The sequence below is a fragment of the Mirounga leonina genome, unplaced genomic scaffold, assembly GCF_011800145.1.
Source record: "Mirounga leonina isolate KUSES-001 unplaced genomic scaffold, KU_Mleo_1.0 Mir_154, whole genome shotgun sequence".
Lineage (NCBI taxonomy): Eukaryota > Metazoa > Chordata > Mammalia > Carnivora > Phocidae > Mirounga > Mirounga leonina.
Genome location: NW_023270389.1, coordinates 2,893,082 through 2,908,644, shown reverse-complemented (window position 1 = coordinate 2,908,644; position 15,563 = coordinate 2,893,082). Strand labels below are relative to the sequence as shown.

Genomic DNA, 15,563 nt, shown 5'->3' with positions numbered 1-15,563 from the left:
GGCACCAAGCCACACCTGCTCAGTTGCTTCTCCTAAATTTATCAGTCAAATAAGTCACGTCTCCTTGATAATTTTCTCCCTGAGGCATGGAGAGGAAAATCGCTCCCGTTTATGGAAACACAAGGAGTATTGGATGTGTAGCCCTAACAGTCCATGGCAGAGGCCCTATAAATACATGGGCAGTGTTAACTGGAAGATGAAATCGAAGTGGTGATGCACGCTGTTGCCCAGCCACAAATCTGCTGCGGAAACGTGCTTGCTTTTCCTGTGGTTGTTACTACACCAGTGTCTTGAGGCTCACAGCAAACGTGTATTTCTTGCCCAGGCTGACCGAGGGCTGCAGGTCAGTTGAGGTTGGACTGGGTGCAGCTGGGCTGGGCTTCAGGCTGTGGGCGGGGCTCAAGTTCTCTCTGTCTTCTCAGTTTGGAGACTGGATCGAACGAGCAGCCGAGCAAACCCATGCAAGTGCTGTGTCTGATGGCACATAGCAACGCCTGACCCCGCAGTAAGTGGCATAACGTGCACTTACCCTGCGGCCAAAGCATGTCGCAGAGCCAGGCTTTCTCATGACCAAGCCACTCACTCAAGTATCTCTTGGGAGGAGTGGATGTGCCTGAGTCACCGGCTTTGGCCCATGAGATACTCCGATGTACTCACAATTTATAAGCACGCTACATTTCTTAGCGTGTGCATGTATCACGTAGGTATAAGAATAAAAGCGTGAGAGAGCTTAACGAACAATGTGCAGCCTTTAAACTGGAGCAGGAGGAGGGAGAGATATTGTGAAGGCGAGCTCACAAGCACAGAGAGGCGAATGCAGGGGGTACGCACAGACAGCCGAACATGCTGGATCGAGAGGGCTCCGCGCTCCTCAGTCAATGAGAAGCCTTAGTCCTGAAACTGCGAACGACGCAAACCCACGCCCAGGCAGGCTTTCCTGAGCCAGCTAACAAAACGGGGCTCACTGTCTCGTCTTTGGGAGTTCCCCGGGGGCCCCGGTCGGTTTCCAGCACTTCTCCCTCCTCCTCCAGCTGGCTCAGCACTGGCCATGCGGACCCCATGCTTCTCTTGGGACTCCACACTGCACTGGGCGTCATTACTGAATGGCATCTTGCCATGTCCCCTAATAGCTTTGCTTCCACACGCTATCAGTTTCTTAATCCTAGATCCTCAAAGGCTCAAGAAATGTTGGAGATTACGATGGTTTATTCTTTCCAAGCATGGTCTGAATTACCGCAGGCTCCGGGGGCGGGGACCGGGAGCCTCAGCGAGCTGCAGGGAGGGATGGGGTAGATGACACACTCCCGGTCTAGGGGAGAGGGGGACCGCCACCACACGTGACTGGTGATCATGGCAAACAGTTCCGAAGGCCCAGAAGCAAATATGCATTTGCATATTTCCTGTATTTCACTTACAAACATCCCCCCAGGCCATAATTTCCTGTGATTCTGTTTTTCATCTGTTTCTGCTTCACTGACTGCTACCCCGTCAAAGTTTAAATATGGGTGGGAGCGGGTACCTTACAAACAGCTTGACCCTGTACCCATCGTAATCCATCAGGCCCTGCACGTAACCCTGGTGAGAGCCCATCGGGTCCGGCCTGGCTGTTCATGCCAAGTGACCGCGTGCAGCTCTGGCGAAGCGGGAACATGAGCTGTGGGGGGACATCCTTCCCGATGGGGAAAGAGCCCGCGGCCTTCAGCAGGACCGCAGTCTGAGGAGCGCTCATCAAAGTCAGAAATCGCCTTTGGGAATGGTCCTTTGAGACACCGCTGAGCTCTTGATGGAGGCCCTGACGTGCTAAAGTGCACTCTCTTCGAGCTGTGGACATGGAACAAAGCTACAAGAAGGAGCGCCCTTTGTTGTCTCGGCCCCCAGCGGAGAGGAAATAGAGGTGGGCCTTGGGAGGGCTCTCGCTCTTCTATTTCTGTCAACGTGCTGCAGCGCGACTTCCTACCCCGACTTCGTCAACCCTGGGCCAAGCCGCTGCCTCTCTACACGGAGCTGGATTCCTCCTTCCAGGAGAAAGTGTCTCCAATGACAGTCCCCGACCCAGTCCTCATGCTGCTGGGGCTCGTGCTGCTGATGTGCGGTGAGTAGGATGTCCAGGCCGGATCTCCCGAGGTCTCCGCCTGCGCCCCCGGAGGCCGAGAGCTCGGCCTCCACCCCGAGGCTCAGAGTCAGGCAGCAGGTGGTAAAGAGGGGAAAGCCAGGTGTTTGAAGAAAGCTCTCATTTCACCTTTTATCTCAGAGGAAGTGTTGGGTGTCTGTCCTTCCTTCCGATATGAATTCTGTCTCTGTTCTCACTGTTGTGGATAGCCACACACAACGACCCGGGCTCTTTGTTCCTTGTCCTCACCTTCAGCATGCTTTCCTTTGTCTTCTGTCCTTGGCCCCTCATCCCTACCATCAAACCCTAGAAGGGATCATCACCAACAGCAGCTAGCTTTCAAAATCCCTGTTTTCGGCACCCCACTCCAATCCCACCCAGTGGCCACATGGCATTTGTAACTTCCATTCTCAGCCCCCTGGGTGACTTTTCATTGTCCGTCACTGTCCTCCACGCCCCTGCCTCTCAGCTCAGATGCTGGGGCTCACACAACCCTCCCCTGGCTACACCCTCCCGATCAACACGCTTCTCTGCATGCTTCACACCAGTGCCTAAGCAGCTGCATGTGACTTCACACGAAAGGCACGTCCCGTTGACTCGCATCCTTTAAATGTAGGGCACACATCTCTGGGGGCCCTGGCAGGGCCGGTGACTACACCTTCCTACCTGGTGCCTCACACTCGGACCACTATCTCCCGCCTTCTCTGTCTCCTCAAACTCCTCCTTCTTACTCTCAGTTTACAATCTTGCTGCATGTCACTGAGGAAATGAAAGCCGTCAGAAGAGAATGTCCTCACCTTTTTGCAGCCATGTCTGTGAACGCACCCGCCCCCGCCGTGTGTCCTCGGTCAGGGCGACACCGTCCTTCCTCCCGTGCAGGACAGGACTCCCCCCGTGTGCACTGGGTTCCCCGATGCTCTCGCTTTCTCAGGACCTTCCCTGCGCCATCACCATGTTTCTTCATTCTGGGTTAGTCCTGTAAACATACAAACACGCCACCGTGTCCTTTTGCCTAAAGCGATGGAAATGTGCCTTGACAGTGTCCAGCTCCCTTTCACACAATTTCCAGGGAGCTGCTGGGCTTGCTTCATCTCCTCCCATCCTTCCTGTTTTAAACTCATTTTTAACTTACATCACAGTAACATTCGCTTTTATGATACACCAGCTCTGATTTTCCAGAAGGATTCGTAATCATGTGAGCACCTTCAAGATGCAGAGCATTTCCATTTCCTCAAACACTCCCTCCTGGCCTCCATCCCTTTGGGTTCCTAAGCCCCAGAGACCACTGGCCGGTTCTCGGTGCTCACAGGTCCTCCTTACCCTCGGCCACGGCTGTCCACCTTCCGTCCCCACCACTGCTCCTGCTGGGACCACCAACCCCTTCCATGTCACCCCGGTCCAGGCTGTTTTCAGTTTCCTTTAACTCGGCCTCTCATGGGTGGTCCTTCACTCCGTCTTCTGGAAGCACTTCTTCCCTCGGCTTCTGGAACACCACACGCTGCTGGTTTTCTAAGTCAACACCTGTTGCTTCCTGACCGACTTTCCCAAGGCTGGTGCCCAGACCTCACGCTCCACCCGTGCTCACTTCCCAGCCCAGTTCAGACACTTCATGTGCCACTTTGACCTTAAACTCAAGCTTATTTTGCCAGCTCTGATTTGTCGTCTGAGCACCTTCCATGCCTTCAACAGCCACTCAGCTGTCCCGTAGACACCTTGCACTCCACACGGCCAAACACATGTCCTGATCTCCTGTGCGTTCCCCCAACTTAACCTGCTTTTCCGGGTGACCGCGCCATGCTCATGAATGTCACCTCCATTCTTCCAGTGGCTGTGACCAAGAATCTAGGACTTACACTCATTCCTCTCTCTCCTCTACACTTGACCTCCAATCCATAAGGAACTCTTATTGATTCTACTTTCAAATTTATACCGGAATCTGGCCCTTCATGGGCAGCCCTGGCTAGCCCGAGCTGGTGTCCTCTGTCTTCCAGACTAAACTGCCACTAGTGTCCTCCCTGCTTCTCCTGCATGACGGTGGTCTGCCCCTCTCCCAGGATAAGAGTGATTTTACAGGGGCGCCTGGGTGGCTCAGTTGTTAAGCGTCTGCCTTCGGCTCAGGTCATGATTCCAGGGTCCTGGGATCGAGCCCCGCATCGGGCTCCCTGCTCAGCGGGAAGCCTGCTTCTCCCTCTCCCACTCCTGCTTGTGTTTCCTCTCTCGCTGTCTCTCTATCTGTCAGATAAAAAAAAAAAAAAATCTTTAAAAAAAAAAAAAAAGAGTGATTTTACAAACCTAAGTGGAGTCGGAACTGTCCACAACTCCCAATCAAACCTGGAATGAAATCCAGACCTGGTCCCAAGTCCAGGATGCCCGACCACCTCCACCACACCAGTGCCCACCACTGCCCCTCTATCAGCTCCGGGGCACCACCTTCTCCTCCCCACCCCACCACAAGCTCATTCCTTCTCACGTCCTTCGCACTGGCTAGTTCTCTGCTGGGGGTGCTCGTCCCCAAACACTTAGAAGGCAGCCCTCTACCTTCATTCTGTTTTCTACTCGGTTGACATCTATCCAGAGAGTCACAACTGTCCTAAGATACTCGGACTTATTTCTTGGCTACATCTCTCCTGTAGCACTGATCACTCTCTGAAATCAGGCTATATACTGATTTTTAAATTTGCTCTCTCCCTCTAAACCCCTCAACAGCAAAAACTGTTGTTCACATCGGTTCCTGCAGCCCCGGTCCCAGGGGCAATGCCTGGCATGCAGTAAGGGCTCAGAATTATTTGTAGTACGGATGGATAAGAAATGTGATTTTCACGCTAGCCCCATTGATTCCATTCTCCTACCTGAGGAACAAGTTATTCACATCAGCTTTTAAGCTCAAACAGCAGGCTACACATCTCAGACTAACCATGGGCTCAAATAGGTACTAATAATGAGTACTATTTACTGATTGTTAAATAAATTCCAGCGCTATTCTAAGCATTTTATGGATGTGAACCTATTTAATCCTCGCAGAAACTCTGGGAGGGAGGCCTGTGATTACCTGCATTTCACAGAAAAGGAAAGGAGAGCACAGAGAGGTGAAGCATTTTCCCCGGGGTAGCACAGCTTGTAAGGGGAAGAAGCAGCCTCAGGTCCATGCCCTCTGGCAGCAGAGCCTGCGTCTCCCCAGGGTGTGCTGTTCCTGATCATTATGCCACCGTACCACAGTCAAACCCTTGGGCTATGGGAGAATCTTTGGAGAAATCCAGATTCCCTCTGTGGACTTCCTCTGCCGGGACGTTGGTGAATAAAGGGCATCAAGAGCAGGAGCCTGGCTGCTGTTACTGCGTTTGGCCAGGCCGGGGTGGGGTCATCTGGACATCTGAGGAGGGATGAGAGCCCGGGGCTTGAAGGAGCCACGGAACGAAGGCACCGCCTCTTAACCACGGATGGGAGCTGTGACTGGGAAGGATTTCCTGATCACAAAAGGAACTGTGTGGTGTTGGGGAACGTGGGAGAAAGAACAGAGGTGGAGAAGGAGGAAGGGAGGAGAACAGTGGGCAGGGGCGAAGAAGGAGAGAGGGAAGGGGGAGGAGGTGGAGGAGGAGGGAGAGGGGGAGGAGGGGGGGGGGTTGCGGGAGGGCACGCGGAGAGCAGCGCTGCGGATGGTCAGCCGGGCTGCAGGGGCTGCCTGTTTGGGATCACAGCTGTACCGACCTCTCCCGAATTCTCTCCTAGCTCCACCCTGTGAACCAGCCAGGGAAGGTGAGTAGCACTTCCTTTCCTCTTCACGGTCCGCGGGCATCGTGTCCCTGGGCCGTCCGTGCAGGAGGCCGGTGGATGCTGTTTGCCCTCCGGTGGCAGCCGCCGAGGTCTACCATGACAGAGGCTCCCTGGGGACCAGGCTGCTTGTGTTCAGCTAGGGGAGCAGGTCTTGGCCCCACCTTCTCAAAACCACCGTCCCTTCTGTGGGAAGTCCCAGCTCAGGAAGGCAGATGCTGTTTCCCAGGAAGTCACCGAGTGTGGAAGACGGATGTTAGAAGAATTGCCGCCCCCTCGCCCCAGCCTCAGGGGCTGCAAGGCTCCTGTGTCTTCCCCACGGGGTGCTCCCCCAGGAGCGATGGAGGAAACGCCACCATCACACATCCATGGGGAACACAACAGTCGGTCCCTGGGCCACGGGAAAGCGAAGTGCACTCTGCCCCCTTCCCATTTCCAGCCCTGCTCTGTAGCCAAAGCTCTTCCCCCGTGCGACTTCCCTCTCAAACTCTGGTTGGCGCAAACCCGCCATCGCTCTGATCCTGATTCAAATTACCAGACGAACAGAGGAGGAAGTTTTCCCCCTGAAGGAATCTTCCACTGAAGTGGGTTTCAATCCAGGATATGTCAGAACTGCTCTCTTATACATAAAATACTAACCACAGGGCTCGAAGAGGCTTCCTGCCCCCTCAAGAACACAGGCCGCACCTAGAGCTGGGGAGCACAGCTCTGCAGGGCCAACGGCCAGAGATACTCAGAGCCAGCCCAGGCTTCTGGAATGCTCTCCCAGGGTTCATCCAAGTTGAACCCAGGCCATGCGTTAATGCCAACATGCTCTGTGCCTGATCCTGCTTTTACCTCATGAGTGCCCAATCTGAGCCTAAGTAGAAATCCAAATCCACATCCAGAAGAAACAAAGCCTTGCCAGGAGTTTGCCAGGTTTGCCTGGGAATACCTGAGAATTATCTGAAACAAGCTCTGAGCTGCAAGACTGAGCCCCAGCCTTTGCAAACTGCCCTATCCAGTGTCCCATTCCACACCACCTGCCCCATTCAGAAGAGTGGGGTACAGGTCCCTAGATGTCTTTTTTTTCCCTTTCTCTGTCCTCAGTCCTCTGGGGACTGCAGATTTCCAAGGAGAGAAGATAACCCCTAGTGCCAGGAATTCCAGGCCCCAGAGCAAATATTCTGGTACCAACATTGAAATTAAGTTTTTGAAAGTCCCAGGATAAAGCATTCCAGTCACAAGGCTTGAGGACGACAGGTGTTGGAGCAACAACCCCCTCTCAGGGATTGAGAACACTTGGCATTTTATCTGGTGAGGGGAGACAGGCTTTTCTTAGGAAAATTCCTAAACTTTCTCAAAGAGCCCAGGCTCTGAGGCTGGATAAACAAATGCCTCAAGAGCCAGTGTCCTCAGGGTTTGATGTTTCCCCGGGTGCTACAGCTGGGCCGATGGAGATGTGGGGAAGCAGGGCCCAGCTTTGCCCATCTGTAGTCCATCCGGGGAAGAGCCCCTATGGCCGGAAAAGGAGACATCCCTGAGGCTCAGGGTATGGGCTGAAACTGCCCCTTATGCCCATGGTTTGCACGAGGTTTGCACAAAGTCCCAGAGCAAGGGAGCTGGATGTGTGCATGCAGGATTTTCAGGCAAGCACACGCCGGGTCCTTCCACTCAGAGCAGCAGTAACAGGGGCAGGAGAGACTCAGTAAAGAAAGCATTGAATTCCTCTAATCTTTCCCCGACTGGCAGATCGTCCGGGGTCACAGTCTGTCCTTGAAAGACAGAGTGTGGCTCTGGGATGCCCGGGGGAGGGAGCCGAAGAAGATAACCAACATGATTCACGACAAGAATGAATAAACACACCTGCTGTTCCTGAAACGTCAGGCTTCACCGACTCTGATAACAGTCGTCAGTACCCTGCCCGGTCTCCAGAAAAGGTGTTTTTAGTTCATGGATGGAAATGTCAAAGAGTGGGAACCAAGCTGAAGGCAGAGGTTGCCCTGTGGGTGGAGGAGACGCCGCATAAGGGCAGGCCGTGCTGGGGTGGGGGTGGTCTCTGCACCCAACTGGCCTTGTGCCAAATGCTGAGAACACAACGTGCCTCCTGTGGGAACTCGGAAACCCATTGCCCTGGAATGTGTCTTTTGTCCTTCTCTCTAGCGCTGCTTCTGACAGCCAGGCCCTCTCGGCCCAAGGAGGGGAGCTCAATGACCCTGACCTGTGAGGTGCAGGCCGCTTCTTGGAAGCCGGACGCCCAGCCCCAGTTCTGTTTCTTCAGAGACAGCCAGGCCCTGTGGCAGGGCTGGAGCAGCTCCCCGGAGCTCCAGCTCCCCACTGTGTGGAGGGAAGACTCGGGGTCCTACTGGTGTGAAGCGAAGACCTCAGAGCTCAGAGTCGCTCGGAGCCCCAGGATTCAGATACAGGTGCAAGGTGAGTGCGGGGGCCTGCGCCGGGGACCGACATGGGGCCGGGGGCACGAGGCTGCTCTTCCCTTGGGGGGAAAGGAACTGGTGGAGATGTGCCTGAGCTTCTCTCCTTCTCAGAGTCCTTAAGGGATCTGCCCTTACTCTTGCTAATCGCACTCAAGTGCACAGAAGAGTACTCAGGAACCCCTCACGGCGTCCTCCCTGGGCTGGAGAGCGGGGGCAAGTCGCTGCATAATCACGGCCCCTGATGGCACCCTCGGCAGCACGGGGGGACATGTGTGGCGGTGGTGGGGAGTCACGGGAGCTACAGAGAAGGGAGAAATCAGATCCGCACGGTAAGGGCAGGCTTTGGGCTATGGAAGGGGCAGCTGGGGCTTGGTTTTGAGAGAGAGGAAGAGAAGGGGGCGTTTCGTGACTCTGAACCGTGTCACTGCCCGTCCGGGTAGGCACGCTAATGTCCTCCCCCGTTCTCAGACAACGATGCGTCCGTGGTGCCAGGAAGAGGATGTGGAATTCCCCCAGAAGGTTGGCTTTCGCACCCTTGCTCAAAACTCTGCACTGGTGAGGCCGGACCAGAACAAAGAGCTGCTGGGCAGCAGGCCCCGCTCTAGGCCCCACATGCATTATGTCATGGGCCCGTCCCAACCGTAGGAGATAACTAACGTTCCCCCCTGCATTGTACGGACGGGAAACTGAGTCTCAGAGAAGTGACGTGATTGGATCAAGCACCCACAGTAAGACGTGGGACCAGCGTTCAAGCCCCGACAGCTTGATCTGCCATCTGTTCTGGGGCCACCACAGCACCGTGCCTTGCAGAGTGCGGGTTTGAGAGCCCAAGGTCCTGGGATCCCCACTATCCCCGGGATGGAGGGGTGCTGCATCCACCTTGGTAACTGTGTGGCCTTCCTCACCCCACCACACCCACCTGGCCGGCCCTTCGCGCCCCACCACGCCCGCCTGGCCGGCCCTTCGCGCCCCACCACGCCCGCCTGGCCGGCCCTTCGCGCCCCACCACGCCCGCCTGGCCGGCCCTTCGCACCCCACCACGCCCACCTGGCCGAGGCCCACCCCAGTCAGCAGCAACCGCCCTCAGAACACCACCACCCGCCACCACTAAACTGCATGAATTATTGACTTTACCCAAGGCCTTTGCTTTCAGGATGGTCACGCCCCATGTGTCACCTTGTGTTTGTGTAGGAGTCCCCGTCTGGAATGTGAGCTTGGAGACACAGCCTCCAGGGGGACAAGTGCAGAAGGGAGAGAAGCTGGTTCTCGTCTGTTTGGCCACCCAGGGCACAGGAGACATCACCTTCTCCTGGTACAAAGGGGCCCTGGGTTTGAACCTGGAAACAAAGACCCAGCGCTCATTGGCCGCGAAGCTTGAGATCCCGGCGGTGACAGACAGTGACACAGAGAAATACTACTGTGCGGCCGACAACGGCTATGGCCCCAGCATCAGCGAGCTGGTGAGCGTCACCGTCAGAAGTAAGTTCCGTGACCTCTGTCCCACCAGCACCCCCACTCGCTGGGCTCCGTGTTCCCTGGGGCAACCCGGGGAAGTTCAATGGGGCTGAGCCTCTGTGGGCAGGGATTACGAGTCTGTGACGGTCCGGTACACTCTCTGACGACTCCCTGTCTCCCTCAGTCCCAGCATCCCGCCCCGTCCTCACTGTCAGGGTGCCCGGGACCCGGGCCGTGGTGGGGGACGTGGTGGAGCTTCGCTGCGAGGCCCAGAGCGGCTCTCCTCCGATCCAGTACCGGTTTTATCACGAGGATGTCACCCTGGGGAGCAGCTCGGCCCCCTCTGGAGGAGGAGCGTCCTTCAACCTCTCTCTGACCCCAGAACGTTCTGGAAACTACTCCTGTGAAGCCGACAACGGCCTGGGGCCCCAGCGCAGCGAGGCGGTGCCACTCAGCGTCACAGGTACAGCTCAGGCTATTGAATTGTCTTTGTCAAAGTCCCTTTCCAGCATCCTGGGAGAGTTTTACTGACCCCACAGTATCTCTGGTGCTGTGCTTCCACGATGGAGCGTCTGAACATGGGGCTGTCTAGGAGGTGTGTCTGAGGGGCATAGAGGACATGAAGGCTGGTGCCTCTCTCCTGCCATCAGGGTGATGAGCTCCAAGTCACATAAGTCAGTCCCGCAACCTCCGCCCCCCTCGCCCAGGAAGAGCAGACCTTGGCCTCGGCCCACACCTGAGACGTCTGCTCTCCAAAGGCCAGCCCTCCTGCAGGGTGGCTCACATGCAGACCTCTCCCCTCAGTGCCTACGGAGGACAGGAAGAAACTTCTCGTCTCAGGAATCCTTGAAGGGCTGCTTGGCACCCTTGGTCCCACCATTATTGCCCTATTGGTCTGCTGTTGGCTCAAGAAAAGAATAGGTTAGTATTTACAGATTCTGGTATTTTGTTACTGTGACCTTTGTTTTTACAGAAATAGGCGGGGCTGGGGACGGGAGCGCTGTGAGGGACGGATATGTCCTGCCAGCCACGCAGCCTGCAGATCTGCTCCTGACCCCCAGCATGGGAGCAGCACCCATACTTACCAGAGTGCAGTGTCTGTGTCGAGTCCCCCACCCCTTGTGTCAAGGTTCGGCTGATGTCTGGTGCTTCTGGGATCGAATTTTCACCCAAAGCTCTGACTCTATTTAAAATAACTAGTCAGCTACTGGAAGAATAACCCAGTTAGCAATTCCAGCTCTGCCGACCACCCCAAGTTAAAGTCAGTGCCTCCATTCTCATCGCCCCAGAGCACCATCACATGCTCTTCCCACTTTCTGAAATGCTCGTCCATGCATCCTCACATCTGCTCACCACAGGATCTCTCCTGCTTTTCAGCTTAAATGTCCTTTTCCCCCAGAGGTTTCACCCAGCCACACAGCCTGCAATTCTCTCAGTTTATTCTTCCTCCGAGCCCTGTTATTTAGCTTCACCCTGGCTCACAGTTGGTAATTTCATATTTATTGGTGCAATTAATCTTGGACTCCTGTTCTCCACTGAGCAAGATGGAGACAATGCGAGATTCTCATTTAAACTCCAAGCTTGTCCTGCGTCTTGGGGCACCTCACCCTAGCTGTAAAGTGCCTGCTTCTGGGGCGCCTGGGTAGCTCAGTTGATTAAGCGACTGCCTTCGGCTCAGGTCATGATCCTGGAGTCCCGGGATCAAGTCCCGCATCAGGCTCCCTGCTCGGCAGGGAGTCTGCTTCTCCTTCTGACCCTCCTCCCTCTCATGCTCTCTGTATCTCATTCTCTCTGTCTCAAATAAATAAATGGAAAATCTTAAAAAAAAAAAAAAAAAAAAGAAAGAAAGAAAAGTGCCTGCTTCTGGGGGGTCTTGTCATGACAAAAGTAGGTAGTGTGTTGTCAGAACCCAAAGCAAAAACTACAATAGGTGTTCAGGTTCAGAGGCTGGGGCTCAGGGCCTCACTCTGGGATGAACTGTCTGGGAAGCTCACTAACTACTCCGCATTGAGTCTCTTCACCTGCAAAGTGAAGGATCTGAGTAAGTGATGGCCAGGATGCCCTCTGGCATGCTGTGGCAGGCCTGAGGAGCAGTCCCCGCACAAGAAAACTGAAGAAGAGATTCCCCCTTTGACGTGTTTGCTCATCTGCTTGACTTCTAGGAAGACGTCCGGCCAGGGACCCATGCAGGTGAGGCTCTGCTCTGTGTGCACTTGATAATGCAGAAAAACCCATCTGCACAGTTTTAAGTTGTCCTCTCTCATGTGCTTGTTGTATATGTATTATCCCAACTTCTACTCCGGAGTTCTCCCGCTAATAACAGTGTCAGTTTGCTATTCCTCTTCATTTATGCATTAACTGATTAATTCAAATCCTTCTTCCATCATTCTTCCTAATTCACCTCCCTCACTAAACTGACCCATTTCACACATTCACCAATGAACTGATTCATTCAATCAATTAATCAATATCTGAGGGTCTGTGAGTCATTCTGATGAGGCAGGAAAACAGGATTCTGAGATCCTGAAAGTATCTCAGAGGCGTTAAGATACATGCACATTTCTGTCATTCCGGCTAGAGAGTGATAACCATCCCGAAAACTTGCTGGTGAAGTTCTTTAGTTTAGAGGAGGAAAAGATTTTTAAAACACTTGCATCTGGGGACATCAATGTTTAGTCGACATATTTTTATACTGTGTTGTTGTTTATGCCGACAAAAATCAGATTATTTTCCCAAATTGGAGTAGTGGTCTTCCAGGGGTACATGTATGTGCAAGTTCACGTTCTTCTCTCCCTTCTTCAAGCTGCTTGTTCTGCCTGGTAACCTGTTCTCCATTGAGGGGAATCAATACTCTTCACTCAGTATTCACTGAGCACCTGAATGGGAGGGGCACTATTCTAGGTGTGGGCAACACCACACTGAGCCCATCAGGTAAGGACCTGCGCTCATGGGCTGTGCACTCCACAGCTGCTCTGCTGTGCCTTGCTCAGCCCACGTACAGAGTTTGTTCCACACAGTGGAGCTCACTGAGGATCTCCCCAGAAGTCAGTATTCTGCTCAGGACGCTTGCTAACAGGATTCTCTCCTTCAATGTCTTGCTCACAACCCTGGACAGTGATGTCTGGGGCATCTGGGATGCTATTCCACTATCTGTGTCTGCAGGAGCCCTCCCAGCCCCATGGCACAGGTGTCCAACTACATCAACTCAGCTGCCCCACTGCAGGAACAGTCTGTATACGAAAATGGTGAGGTTTCCCAAATGACCTGGCCCAAGCAGCCGGAGGGAGCCGGGGAAGGGGCAGTGGGTTGATGTCTGCTAGCCCACCCTGTGCCTGCTGTGCCCCAGCCACCTCCATGGACAAATGGCATGTCTGTCTTCGTGGTGATAAGTGGTAGGCATGGAGTGAGGTAATTGGCAGGAAGAAAAGATGGTGTCACCAGGCCTCCTTTCTTCTCTTTCAGTGAACGTCGTAAGCGGGGAAGAGGTCTACTCTTTGGTGTATCGTACGCAACAGGAGCTGCAAGCAGCAGGTGAGAAATGAGGGAGTGAATGTATCTCTGACTATTTCTTTCATGGAACCAAGAGGATACTCAGTGCTGCAAATGGCATATGGAAGTGTTCTTCAGCACTGCTGCTCTGCCTTGAGCTGGCTGTGGGCTTTTCCCTACCTCCCTGAGCACTGGCCTTGGGTCTTGGAGCAGCCCCGAGTGCTGGTGCTAGCTCAGTGCCCCCAGTCAGATGGCAGATTGGGGTGGCGGTGTCCCCCTGCCCTCCTTGAGTGGCCCCACTTGCTGCTGTTGTCCCATTCATACCTTGTGGGTCCAGAAATGCGAAGAGTTTAAATGCCCAAAGGGATCTACTTACCTGTCCACCTCTAGGCTGCCCATCGTCCTCTGTACAGTAAGGAAATCGTGTTTGTGATAAGCAGAAAAGCAAGACTAAAAATATTGATGGAAATCAATACACGGAAAGTAGGTAGGAGGAGAAGAAGCCTTTATTAGCACGACTTTAGTGAAGGACTTTAAATATAAGTGAAATCTTACAGCACACACCTTTTATTCCACAGTAGAACCCCAGAGGACACATACCACGGACCAGGTGAGTTAGAAGCCCTAATGGACTTTCATCCCTGCTCTTCTTTCTTTCTTCTAGAGACTGGTTCTCAAACTTTTAAAACTATGGCAACTTAGGAAAAGCAAAAGTTTCCAATGGTCCATCTCTCCCCTTATCCCCCACACAGTGGGAAAAACATTTGGTCATAGTAAAGCCTCACGGTGCAAGGGAATTTTGGAGACTTGCACAGACGTTTCCTTTAGCAACAGACGCATGGATGATTTGTAGATACACTGTAGCACATGGCTAGTCTAAAAATTCTATTCCTTGAAAATCTTTACCCTGAAATACTGTTGAACCACACACACACCACTTTGTGTTGTGAGGTTAACCACACAATCCATGGAAAACTCAATTAATATTGAACAAAACTAAACTAATAGTGATTTGTGTCAACTCAGTAATTTATAAACCTTGAACAATTCAAGATATCACTGGTAATACAAAAATACTTTCAGAAAATTACAGGAATTCTAACTCCACATGTGTACAAGGACAGTAGGTGCTTTGTAAGTTTGTCTAGTGTGGTGGGGGTAGCCAGAGGTCTCAGGACAGAATTTTTGTCCTTGGTAAACTCCAGTGACATGCTAAATGTAGTTTATGAGTACAAAATCTGACATCCTTAAAAAAACAACAGCTCATGGAACTGCCTAACAGTGGCCCATTAGAATGGGAGTTTGCACATTTGGATAAGCTTACGGCTCATCAGGAGCACCTCTGCAGCCCACCAGAAGGACACAGGTCCTTTGAAAATGCTCACCTAGGGTCAGTCTTCCAAGAGGCTCCACCTTCTGTGCTTCATGGTGTGCCGCGATAGGACGCATCCAGGCTGGTTGGGGAAGAGAACCAGGGGGAGGCATGTTCCACGTGTCTTCCCTGCTCTGGTCCTATCCATGTGCCTTTACTTTTAGGATGCCTCAGCCATCTATTTTAGGCTGAAGAAGGCAAGCGTTGCAGATGTGGACTATGAAGACGCTATGTAAAATTCTGGAAGATTCTGCTCTTTGGAAACCATCCATGACCCCAAGCCTCAGAACCAGTATGTTCTTCAGAGATCCTGAGGTAGTCTGCTTTCCAGGACTTCTCATCCAGGTGCTTCCCCCCAGAGACTATTCCTGCAACTACCGTGAAACAGAGGTGGTTCTAGCCCTGAAGAAACCACCCAAAGAACCACAATGAATGCAGGGGTGGGACCCGACTCCTACTGGTTGTTTTAGGCACAGGTCGAATTGTGCTCTAGCTTCTTTCTCTAAGAGGAAACAGGGTGGGTGACCTTGGGGTGGAGGGACAGTGAAGCTCACTCAGAGTGCATGGACACGAGGTTAGCGATTCTGCGGGGCAGCTGCGCACAGAGATGGGTGCCCATCCTCTTGTCCAAGTGCAGACAAGCTCGGCACTGAACTCCAGAACAGAACTCCAGCCCCGACACTTACATGACTCATCCTGTTTCTGCATAAAATATGTGACTCTGTGCATTTGGGGTCACTGCTCCCAAATTAGAATTCAAACAAAGTTTTGTAAAGTTACTGTAGGTACATTCAATCTTAGTGACATATTTTGTATGCACAAACTAATCTAGATGCCCCCATATTTGTAACGAGATACAATCTTTGTAAGTTTCACCACACCCAAAGTTCTGTATTTGTTGCACTTCTAGAAGCTTTACGAATATAATTTTTCTTCTTTTATGCATGAACTTTAA

The 15,563-nt window shown here is 53.0% G+C and overlaps 1 protein-coding gene across 6 annotated transcripts; it reads left to right on the top strand.

Annotated features, from left to right (window-relative positions):
• Positions 1-1,331: 1,331 nt before the first annotated feature.
• On the top strand, positions 1,332-15,563 carry FCRL1 (Fc receptor like 1). Of its 6 annotated transcripts, XM_035009879.1 has the most exons (12): positions 1,332-2,092; positions 5,837-5,863; positions 8,021-8,290; positions 8,761-8,811; positions 9,484-9,771; positions 9,932-10,210; positions 10,552-10,668; positions 11,910-11,937; positions 12,910-12,992; positions 13,210-13,278; positions 13,815-13,846; positions 14,773-15,563. In XM_035009879.1, exons 1-12 carry the CDS (start codon positions 2,038-2,040, stop codon positions 14,842-14,844), a joined length of 1,371 nt encoding a protein of 456 aa, XP_034865770.1. In that variant the 5' UTR covers positions 1,332-2,037; the 3' UTR covers positions 14,845-15,563. The 6 variants fall into 6 exon arrangements, with proteins under 6 accessions (XP_034865770.1, XP_034865771.1, XP_034865772.1 ...); XM_035009880.1 differs by lacking the exon at positions 5,837-5,863; XM_035009881.1 differs by lacking the exon at positions 8,761-8,811.